The sequence below is a fragment of the Triticum dicoccoides genome, chromosome 1B, assembly GCF_002162155.2.
Source record: "Triticum dicoccoides isolate Atlit2015 ecotype Zavitan chromosome 1B, WEW_v2.0, whole genome shotgun sequence".
In the NCBI taxonomy this organism is placed as follows: domain Eukaryota; kingdom Viridiplantae; phylum Streptophyta; class Magnoliopsida; order Poales; family Poaceae; genus Triticum; species Triticum dicoccoides.
The window spans coordinates 70,974,302-70,986,008 of record NC_041381.1 but is presented as its reverse complement, the minus strand read 5'-3'; the positions used below and the strand labels follow the sequence as shown (position 1 = coordinate 70,986,008).

The 11,707-nt window shown below is 43.4% G+C and overlaps 1 protein-coding gene across 1 annotated transcript; it reads right to left on the bottom strand.

Moving 5' to 3' along the window:
* Positions 1 to 219: 219 nt before the first annotated feature.
* Positions 220 to 1,662, bottom strand: LOC119301589 (adenylate isopentenyltransferase 5, chloroplastic-like). Its single transcript, XM_037578582.1, has one exon. It carries the CDS (start codon positions 1,642 to 1,644, stop codon positions 466 to 468), a length of 1,179 nt encoding a protein of 392 aa, XP_037434479.1. The 5' UTR covers positions 1,645 to 1,662; the 3' UTR covers positions 220 to 465.
* Between the last annotated feature and the right edge of the window lie 10,045 nt (positions 1,663 to 11,707).

The following is an 11,707-nucleotide window of genomic DNA, read 5'->3' as shown; positions in this document are numbered from 1 at the left end:
GCCACAACAACCAACGAGGCACACACGAGGAACAAATTCAAATGGATCTACAGCGGCTTACTGGCACGACGGGCGCCCCGCGAGTAACACGTACAAGGAAAAGTATCAATCAATTAAAAAAAAAACAAAGAATACTAATCTTGATGTCTAAATCATGTGGTTAGAAAAGTAGATGTGAGATAGCTAAATTGAACATATGTAACAATAACAACACAAATGTCTTTAAATTCAATCATCATAGCCATGGATGTTTCATAATAATTCAGAAAACAAGAGATAAACCTTAAATTATCAAACAGTAAAAGTAGCTTAATAAGCTCATGAGACTTGTATGACTATCTCCCATGCTTGCATGCAACGACCGACTGTGAAGGAGTACGTCTGAAGCACGAGTGTCCAAGCACCATGGAATGCTCCAAAGCCGGTAATTAAGCCATGCATGCATGCATGCTCCTAGCTTACAGCTTAGGCTGTGTCGTCCGACGTAGCTCCAGCTGCTGCCGGAGCAGCCTGAGCAACGCCGGCATAGCTTCCATGATCGTCACTGTGGCGGGCACCGCAGGCAGGATCCTTGTCCACGACGTCGGTGCCATTGAGTACAACGCCGGCAGCACCGTTCTTCAAGGATCCTTCATTCTCATGCTCGTGCAGTGCTGGCGGCGTCAGCACGACACTGCCATCATCGTCGCCGACTGCAGCAGCAGGGATAACAGGGACATCCTGGGAAAGCCCAGCCATGGCCTCATCCACCTCCAGATCAGTTGGCAGGGTAGCAGCTGGAGCATGGAAATTAGGGGTTCCCACACCGAGGAAGAGGCGCACCATCTCTTGGCACGGTTCCCACACGGCCGACTCCCAGACCTCCTTCTGGCCCAAGCCCTCGGCCATGGACGCAAAGACGGCGGTGGCGTCGACGCGGCGGACGTCCCAGCCTTCGAGCGTGCTGAGGCGGCGGATCTTGGCCGCCTGCTGGAGGACGAGGCCGAACGTGTTGGCCTTGATCTCGCGCACGGCGCGCTCGAGCATGGCCGCCATCTCGGCCTCGCCGATGGTGCCCTCCCGCTCCGCCAGCAGGTACTCGTGCATCTCGGGCAGGCCGATGGCGCGACGCACGCCGCGGGTGTAGTCGGCGCCCTCCTCGAAGGCGGCGCGCGTCTCGTCCACCAGGCCGCGCCGCACCATGTCGTCGACGCGCAGGCCGGTGTACCACTCCATCATCCCCGGCGCGGCGTCCAGCCAGAGGAAGAGGCAGTCGTGGGCGGCGCGGAACGCGGCGCCGTCGGCTTCGATCAGCGCCTCGATGTAGGTGTTGGACCCGCCGGCGACAACGGGGAGGCGGCCCGCGGAGAGGACGACGGAGATGGCGGCCTGGGCCTCGCGGCGGAAGTCCTCGGCGGTGAAGTCCGCGTCGGGGTGCACGCCGCCCAGGAGGTGGTGTGGCACGCCGGCGCTCTCCTCCTGGGTGACCTTGTTGGAGAGTATGGGCACGCCGTCGTACACCTGGATCTTGTCGGAGTTGATGACCTCGCCGCCGAAGCGCTTGGCGAGGGAGATGGCGAGCTTGGACTTTCCTGTGGCCGTGGCTCCAAGCACGAAAACAACCTTGGGCTTGGGGGACTGGGTGTTCACGCGCTTGCACTCCATTGATCAGCAGCTGCTCATGGAACAATACGAGGGTAACCCATGTTTACTGCTACTCAATTAGAGAAGAACATGCATGCATAGTAAATTTACAGTTTTGCTAGAACTCATCTAGATGAGATATAATTTGGTCTCATTCACCTTTTATAGCCATTGGATGTGATGCTATAAAATGCGTGTGTGCTGACGTTGGTTATATCTGCTTTTGTTTTCAAAGTGAATGAGACCAAATTATATCTCATCTAGATGAGTTCTAGGTACTCCCGTAAATTTAACCAAAATGATAAGACGTGGCACTCCGGCCTGACTTTTTCGGTGGCAATTCTAGTCACACAAGGTTGGCAATTTCCAGTAGCATACTTCTCTCTCTATATAGGAAAAATACATATGTACGTAGATATGTACAACCTTGTAAATTGGCATATAAATTAGATTAATATAGGAACAGCAGCACAAAGTAATTTGATGTGCAAGTAAACATTGCTAAGATAAAAGGAATGACTGAGATGGAGCAAGCTTGGCAAGATGTGCATACTAGGGACTCGGGTGGCAGATCATGGATTGTACTAATGCATGGGATGCCGCACCATCACATACACAATGTGTAATGGTTTGTATTCGAGTACGTATCTACGGCACCCATCCAACTGTACATAAGTTGAATATATATATCCAAGTCCGAATTCACCAAATATATGAGTTCTAATAAGGTCTAACACGAAGTAGTACAAATTGTGCCATGATAATTTTGAATACACTATCACAATGAGAGATATTTTTTTTTTCAAAAAATGTGACTAATATAACTAATCCTCAAAGAATAGATGACCATACATCCTTATTTCTCAACTTGTTCTACACTAAATAATCATGAACAAAAAAGGTTTGTTAGTAGCAAGCCAGCAGATCTAGATCTACAACAAAAAACATATCTTTTTCAGCACTTCGCGAATACCATTCTATCATATGATAACATGTAGATGAGCAGACCTAAAATCAACCAGCTTGAGTTTACACGCATGATCTTAGTTTAAACTTTCGAACTCCATGTTTTAATCGGATGTTGATCACCATATGATGATGTTTCCTCGCTTCAGTTATACGTACATAGGATAAAAATTAAACCATGGTTAATTTTTTTTGTGGGTAACAATGTTTAATTGTTTGTTCTCTAAAACAAAATCACAAACTGGATCTAGAATATAAAAAAATCACAAGCATATGATGAGAGGATTCAGGACGAGCACAAGTGACCCCTAAATGCTAGCTTAAAAAAACTATAGTAATTTTCTTTTATACTCCGTCCGTTCACAAATATAAGATGTTTTATTTTTTCTGATTCAAATGTATATAGACGTATTTTACTGTCTTTGTTCAATCATTTTGTATGTAGTCTATATTAAAATATCCAAAGCATCGTATATTTGCATTGTGAACGAAGGGAATATATGTTTAGTTGCTTACCAGGATGAGGGGACCCACGAGCTAGCTAGCCGTGGAATATCTTTGCACGGTGGTCGCCGGCCGCCGGAGTTTCAACTCAGAGAGCTAGTCTAGCTAGGTTGCCTTCTGGGTTGATGGATGTGCAGGAAAGAACGATGATTGGGTGATCACAACGAGGCTAGCCCTCCTGTATTTATAGGCAGCTTGGCATCAGAACCCAATGCCTGATCCAAGCTTACCGTTACCTGAAATTGGAATAACATAAAAATGTTCCGTTTTTAGCGTACATTAATTGGGATCTAATTATTCAAATTCAGAATGTCAAATATTGACAGGTATACACATGATATATGAGCCTCGAGATATACTCCCCCTGTCCCAAAATTCTTGTCTTAAATTTGTCTAGATATAGATGTATCTAATACTAAACCATGACTTGATACATCCGTATTTAGACAAATCTAAAACAAGAATTTTGAGACTGAGGGAGTAGTATATAGCAGTACATATACTTACCCATATACCGATATACGATCATTAGTGACATCATTTAAAGGCTTCCATCTAGACTGTAGTAAGATAAGCATCCATTAATTATCTGCCATTTATATGCCCATATGTGAATGTATATCCAAATATTACCTATCAAATGTACGGCTATGCGGGGAAATTAGCTAGTTAATGCCTTTTTTTTAGTTGTTAGTTTTTTTTGCGGGAACTTTTTTAGTTGCAATTAATGTATTAAGGATGGAAAGAAACACATGGAGTTCAAACACTACAATACGAAAGTAGGAGAAGACAGTGAATATTGTGAAATCATGACAGTTAAATGTTTTCAAGTATGTACTCAAATTTGAACTAAAACCACAACGCATATTTTGGAACGAGGTAGTACTTCTCTAGTCATAGAGGTGGGTATACATGAACCGAGTTCATATGTGTATTCGAGAATTCCACAGCTCTCTGCCGGCTTAAAAAATCCTAAGTACTCCCTCCGTTCTGAATTACTTGTCGTACGTATGGATGTATCTAGATGTATTTTAGTTCTAAATACATCCATTTCAGCGACGAGTAATTTGGAACGGAGGGAGTAACACATAATGTTTATTTTGGGCACCGGTCTACAAGAATCAAATGCATCTTAACTACTTTTCTGTAAACTGAATTAAGATTAATACCAACTTTTAATTAAAAAATTGCAATTCCAGACCTTCTCTCCATCACTATAAGAAACAAAAGATGACGGTCATAAGTGGATAACCGTCTCATTCCTACGGCATTTGACACGTCACTAGGTCCTAGTAAACCGGTGTTTACTCAAGCGAATTCATGCTCAAGGAGTAGGTCTTTGCCGTCCATTATTTGTTGTTTGATTAATTTATAACAAGGGTGCGCATGTATAATCCGCAAATTGCATATAGAATAATGTAATTTGATGAAAAGTGTACTGTCATTAATTAACCAGAAGGAAGATTTTGGTTACAATACGATAATGAAGCATGTGTTTGGAGATCTAACACAAATTGTACAAGCATCTAATTCTACACTCTATTTTACGTTCATATTCCAAGGTTATAGGTTTACATTGCCCATGATGTCTAATATTCAAACAAGTTGTAGTGCGTATACAATGTTCCCTCGCATGGCCAAACCTTTGTCATAACAGAGACATATGCTCGCGGTGCCTATAGCTCACTTCATATGACATATTAGAGATAGAAAGTAAAGTTACACCTTCCAAAGATTTCATTTCAGACAGCAATCACCTTGGCAATCACAGATCTCAAATCAGCCACTCGAGAATGCCCCACCTTAGGCCTCCAAAAGCATCCAACCGCCTAAAGTACATGCCATGTCATTCAACTTTTCTGATGTTATTACCACCTAATAATTTGAGGGGATGAAAGGTGGTGAAAATTATCGACGAATTCAAAACGAAGAGTTTAACATGCATAAACCCATAATTTCTATCAATGGACTATGTTACAATTTCTTGGCGTGTAGGAGTGGCGTTGCCACGTGCGTTGCATTTCCCTCTGGCAGTTCCTCAATTTCTATCGTGGGGGTCATCGCTGACGTCGCCGAAGGCTTACGCCCAGCCGGTGGCTCCTTCGACTACGGGTTCGGAGGTAGCGCCTCCTAACCTAGGGTTGGTGGCTGAGCTCGATCCACGCTCAGATGGTGTCGGAGCTAAATTCGACAGATCCCTCGGTCGGGTATCTAAGCTAGATTATGTGGCATGATGGTAACAAGGACACGGTATTTATCCAGATTCAGGCTCTCAGGAGGAGATAAAACCCTATATCCTGCTTGTGCTTTATTGCATTGGAGTGTATCAATAGTACAAAGTACTGAGATTGTTCAATGTCTGTCTATAGTTCTGTTCCATCGACTAGCCCAGCCACGTCTTATATAATATACCAGAGGCCTAGGATTACAAGAGTCCTAGTCGGCCACGTCGGTAGGGAGGAGTCCTACGCGGATACAGAGTCATTTTCTTGAAAGTCAAGGCTTCTAGAGTCTTCTATGTAGAGCGTCATGGGGTGCCCAAAGTGGCATAGGACGGACACCACCAGATGGGCTTGGACAGGCCACTGCCGCAGTCATCAGGCTCGTAGGTTTCCGTCACTCATCCTGTGGATGGCGGCCACGTGGACTGATGATGTCTACTATGCAACTTTTATTTCCTGTAGACTCTGTTGGGCCTCCAAGCGCAGAGTTTTGTAGGACAACAACAAATTTTCCTCAAGTGGATGGCCTAAGGTTTATCAATCCGTGGGAGGCATAGGATAAAGACGATCTCTCTCAAACAACCCTGCAATCAAATACAAGAAATCTCTTGTGTCTCCAACACATCCAATACAATGGCAACACTACAAGAAATCTGTTAATCCATGACGGATTTGTGGTGACGTTCCCAAAATCCGTCACAGAGATCGTCATAGATCAGCAAGATGCGAATGGCACCCCAAAACACTAGCCCTTAACGACGGACATCGAAAGCCATCACGAAAATCGTCATGAATCAACAAGCTGCGCTCGTTTTTCCTTTCTTTATGCACCATCCGATCCGTCATGGATGGCTTCTTATGATGTGTCGTTTGTGCCTCCTTATTTGGTCCACTTGTCAGCCGGTCAACATTATATTATATAGAAGTTGGAAAGAAAACATTATATAGAAGTTGGAACGAAAGAGGGGGGGGGGGGAACTTTAACAGAGCGCGCGGCGATGCAAAATTTCGAGAAGCCAACGCGGCAGGGTGGAAAATTTTCGACCTAGCCCTTTTTAACTCCACGACCACACACACACCTAACCCTAGTTCCCATCCTCTCCTCCCGTTCCCTCGGCCGCCGCCACTCCACCAATATCCATCTGCCCGCTCCACGCCGGCGCCGGCGCCGGCGCAGAACATGCCTTACCTCTCCCGATCCACCACTCCCCTCTCTTCTCCGCTCTATATGCCTCAGCCACCTCCTCATCTTTCCCCCCGCCATGGCCACGAGCCCATACACCCCGGTCCAGATCACGGCCTTGATCTGCGGCGGCAGTAGTGGCAGCAAGACCGACTGTTGTGGCTGGACGACGGTCGACGTCGTCCATTACCTCCCGTCGCACATCAATCTGCCTTCTTCGGTCGTAGTCGAGCAGCGTACGTGCCGTGGTGAACCCCATGATGCGCTGGCCATCTCAACCAGATCCACGCCGATGAGAAGGCCAAGGTGGAGGGCTGCAACCGGATTTGGAAGTCGCTAATGTCCCGTGCGGCAGCCACGGATCCATCTTCGGTCGATGCCGAGCACTGGCGAGGTACAGGTGGCGCCGCTGGCACGGATGCAGTGTACAGGGGCGCTGACGCCACGAAGATGGCCACTGGCTTCTTCCTGCCGCGCTGCAGCGATGGGCGCCGCCTCCTCGGCTTTGCCCCAGTCCTCCCGCCCTGCACTTAGGTGCTGCTGCTCGTAGCCATCTCGGTGGGTGAGTTTGTCCCCTTGAAGCTCTGATCTTACCTACTGCAGGGTTAGTAGATTGGTGGGTGTAACATTTGTATTCTTTCAAAATTTGTTGGTGATGTTAGTCTTTATCTGCTTAGTTATTTCTACGTACATGTGTACTAGATAGGTTCTGGGTATATGTCCACTAGATATGTTCTGTTTCTTTGTACTCTGGAATTGGAAGATATGTTGTATTAGCAAATGCAAGTCTGTATGTCATGGTCCTGTCATCGATCTGCAGGCATAAGTCCTTGTCATGTTGTTTGTCCATGTGTCCTATATATCCACTCTTCTTCCTTGCATATGAGGAGGGGTTCGTCAATATGAATTTCATGTCTGGCTCTGCCTGGATTTAGATTGGCCTGGTATTGGATTTAGATTGTTTTGTGTGCATTAATTGGCATGTTATTGGATTTGAGTGCATTAAATTTGCCCTGATATTATATTCATATTGTTTGAGTACACATTGCCCTGGTAATTAGATTCAGATCTCATGTATATGTGTTGAGTAATGTTACTGATCCAAGGGATGCTCTTATGCAATGGTCCTCATGTGTTAGGCTGTAGTATATTTTCTGGTTATCTTACTCCTGTATGCTGGTTATTTTAGTGCTTAAATGGATGGTGTGGCAAACTATGCTTCATATGGCATTTTCATTGAATTAATGTGATTGCACTGTTTCACAGTTCAGGAATGGCTTTCTTGGAGATTGGTGTTGCAGCATTTCTACTTGAAGGAAATGAAGCCAGTGGTCATGATCTCTTCAGCGCAGAACTTAATTTGTTATCTTTGAAGCTATAACAAGTATTGATGAACTGCTCAAGGTATGTTACTGCTCAGTCTTTATGATGTAGCCAGATTTTTTGTGATTTTGTGATGTACTTGCATGCTTCATTCTTAATTCAGATATATTGTGTTGCCGATCCTTCCCTCGCTGGGCGTGCCCTAAGATACACGACGTGCTCTTAATTAAGATATACTGTATCAGAGTATGAATCTGTTGTGTGAGAAGCCTGTTTTGTTTAGCTTCAGGGCATACCAATTCATTCATTAATTTGACATATATGTTCTGTTCAGCATGATAATGGTAGATTTGGCATGTGGAAACTCCATGTCTGAGTAGATGTTTTTTTAGCACGAACTGACAGTAGGCCTTGCCTTCTGACTTTATATTATCACCAAAATGTATACAAGATTTTTACATTGTGCTTTCCAAGCTGGTGTCTCCTAGTCTCTAAACTAGCCCAGGAGGTTGGCAAGAGTCAACGAGACACAGCGAGGATAAGCTAATTGCTAGGTTACAGAGTTGGAGAATCTCTCCACAAAATGGACTAGAGGGTTAACCCTGTGAGCAACTAGTGCAAAGTCCTTGAATCTCTCTCTCTCTCCATGCTTCATGGGAGTTGGGGGGGGGGTATCCTTTTGAATATTTTCCCGTTGCGCTCTTTCTAGATGCTCCATGCCGACGTTATAAATATTTCCATGAACATTTGGCCAGTCCACCCCCTTTTTCCCATCTGAAGTAGGTGTAGCCCTGAACTATTCAGTATATTTTATGATATTGGGGGAGCTAAACCGAACACCCAGTTTTTCCCAGCATCTTATATTGAAGGCGCAAGTGAAGAATAAATGTTCTACTGTTTCATCATCTCCACTCCCACACAGGACACAACAAGCATCACTCTTTATGTTGAAATGCTGCGTAGATGTTTCAGGCAATTAATTTGCTCATGTTGAAGGCATCGTACATTCTTGTACCTGACGGTGTGCGTGGCAATATGAAATGTTTAATACTCCCTCCGATCCAAATTAATTGATGCTAGTTTAGTAAAAAAGTTAGTAAAACTTTGTACTAGACCAGCGTCAATTAATATGTATCGGAGGGGGAGTAGTTGATTTCTTCACATTCAACAGGATTGGAGTGCACATGGAGCTCTACTTGTGGAATATATGCTCTCTGCTTTCCTTTTCCACAACTACAGTTCACAATTCAAGTCTTTCTGCTATGGTAGTACACGCCGGTGATATTATTTAAGAATTGTACTGTACATCAAACATAACTATGAATTTGTTGATCTGACGTACTTGTAGCAACAAAAATGCTTATGATTCCTTGAGTAGTCCGTGTGATGTAGTGTGTGTGCGCTTTAGGGATCAGGGATCCCATAACCTAGTGACAACCATTGCAAATTCTTATCCATATTTATTTATGAGTAACATAAATCACTTGCCTGTTGTTGGTTTTGGAACCCCAGTGTGTTCCAACACCTCTGCACCATGTTTATCAACACTGTGACAATAGTATCCCCAGTGCTAGAATGCATGGATACTTCATGGAACCTGCGTATCCTTATTGGATCCATTTTAAAATTGTTTGAGTGAAATATAGAAGAACCAAATAATTCACATTCTGTTCTTGAACTCATTGCAGGTGCATCTCTCTAGCTTTTTAAACAATTGATTGGTAAAAGGTAAAAGGACTAAGATTCACGTAGCTACGCCGCAGGTAATTGTCCATCTTCCACAGGGAAAGTATTTCTTCTATTGATCATAATATTCAATGGAGCTTGGAGCATGGTAATTAATATGTATCATTTTATATCTAACTTGACTTTTCCATGGAGTAATCCAACCAAATGTTTTAACTAAAAAGTGATTGTGATGGCTCTACATGTATCCACATAAATATTAACAAAATAAAAATTATCACATTAATTAAAAAGGATTAATCTCAAGATTCATGATGTAGTCCATCAAGACTATATGTCGTTCGTATAACACGTTCTTGTAACATGTTCCTATAACAAAAGTATTTGATGTAACATGATAATTGTAGTTTAGAGACCATGGTTTGTTCGTATAGAAACCTGAGCTTGCTTGCTTCTACAATTAACTTTCAAGATGTAATTGTCCATTAGTGAGCATGGTCATTGGAAAACGTCTTTCTACTTAAAACTAACTGAAGAATATTGTATTTTTTTAGAAATAAAATGAAGAATAGTTAATATGTGAAACAAGAGCTCACACAGACCATGCTGTTGGGAGATGCGCAGTGCTTGGACATGTTAATTTTTTAGGCTGTCTTAACGTTTGTGAATGCGCAGGCAATGTCGACCATGGGTTGAGGCTAGACTTTGGTGGATAAGGTTCCCCCTCAGATAATGACGGCATGGATGGCCGGATCTTTGTCCAGTGAGCACTATGGATGACAGCGAGCGCCAAGCCGGGTGGTGGTGGCTGCAGAATTAGCATAGGGGTTTGTAGATTTTAGTTTCTTGTGTTTTGCTAGTCCATACAGATGAATTATTTGGAAATATATGTAATTTTAAGGTTTTGTGTAAAAAAAACCTGCTTATGTTTATGATTTTTTCTTTTAGTTAATGACATGAGTTTATATTTTTGAGAAAATAGAATTTCCATGGGCCATGAGAAATGAGATGGGCTAGTCGTTGGATTGAAACTAGTGGGTGTTGGACGTATTGAAACATTATTGGGCCTACATTGGTGTTGGTCTTGGATTGAGCTAAAATTTAATGGGTTGAAAATCATATTGGGCTGATTACTTCACGGGCCGCCATGTCAGATCTAGGTCAGATGCTGATGTGGCAGACAAGTTAACATCGTTATGAGCACGTCAGTTTAGTGTTCCATGACGGTCAAGAACCGTCATGGTCCGTGACGGTTCTTGATGATCCGTCATGGAGCGTACCATGTTCAAATTATGACGTGATATACATGACGGATTTCAGGTCCGTCACGTATGCCCTCTCATGATAATTTTGCGCATGTCCATGACGGATTAGAACTGTCATGTATTAACAGATTTTTTGTAGTGCAAATTGTATGGATAGTAGAAATATATTTTTATAATCTGAATAGATAAAAACAACAAGGTAGCAAGTAAAAAAGAGAGAGCACAAACAGTATTGCAATGCTTGGAAGAAAAGAATAGGGTTCATACTTTCACTAGTGCAATCTCTCAACAATGCTAACATAATTGAATCATATAACCATCCCACAATGTGTGACAAAGAATCACTTCAAAGTTTCTAGCGGAGAACGTAGGGCAAAAACGTGGACCAACCTATGTGCCTAGATCACCCCAATGTCACCACGGGAATCCGCAAGTTGATTACCAAAACATATATCAAGTGACTCAATATAATACCCCATTGTCACCATGGGTATCCATATGCAAGACATACATCAAGTGTTCTCAAATCCAAAATATTCAATCCAACATAGTGAAACCTCAAAGAGCAAAACTCAATTCATCACAAAAAGATAGAGAGGGAAAACAACATATAATCCTACTATATTAACAAATCCCATGCTTACATCAAGATTGTGCCGGAGAAAGAACACGAGAGAGAAAAAGAGATAGCTAGATAGATAGATAGAGATAAAACACATAGCTATGGTACATACCCTTAGCCCCGAGGATGAACTACTCCCTCCTCGTCATGGAGACCACAGGGATGATGAAGATGCCCTCGGTGGTGATTTCCCCCTCGGGCAGGGTGCCGGCATAGGGCTCTAGATGAGATCGCTTCGGAACAGAGGCTTGCGGCGGCGAAGCGGAAGTTGTTGGTTTCTTTCTGGGGGTTTTGGTATTTATAGAATTTTTTG

Coding starts and splice junctions, on each gene's coding strand:
- LOC119301589 (XM_037578582.1), bottom strand. CDS start 1,644: ATGGAGTGCAAGCGCGTGAACACCCAGTCCCCCAAGCCCAAGGTTGTT.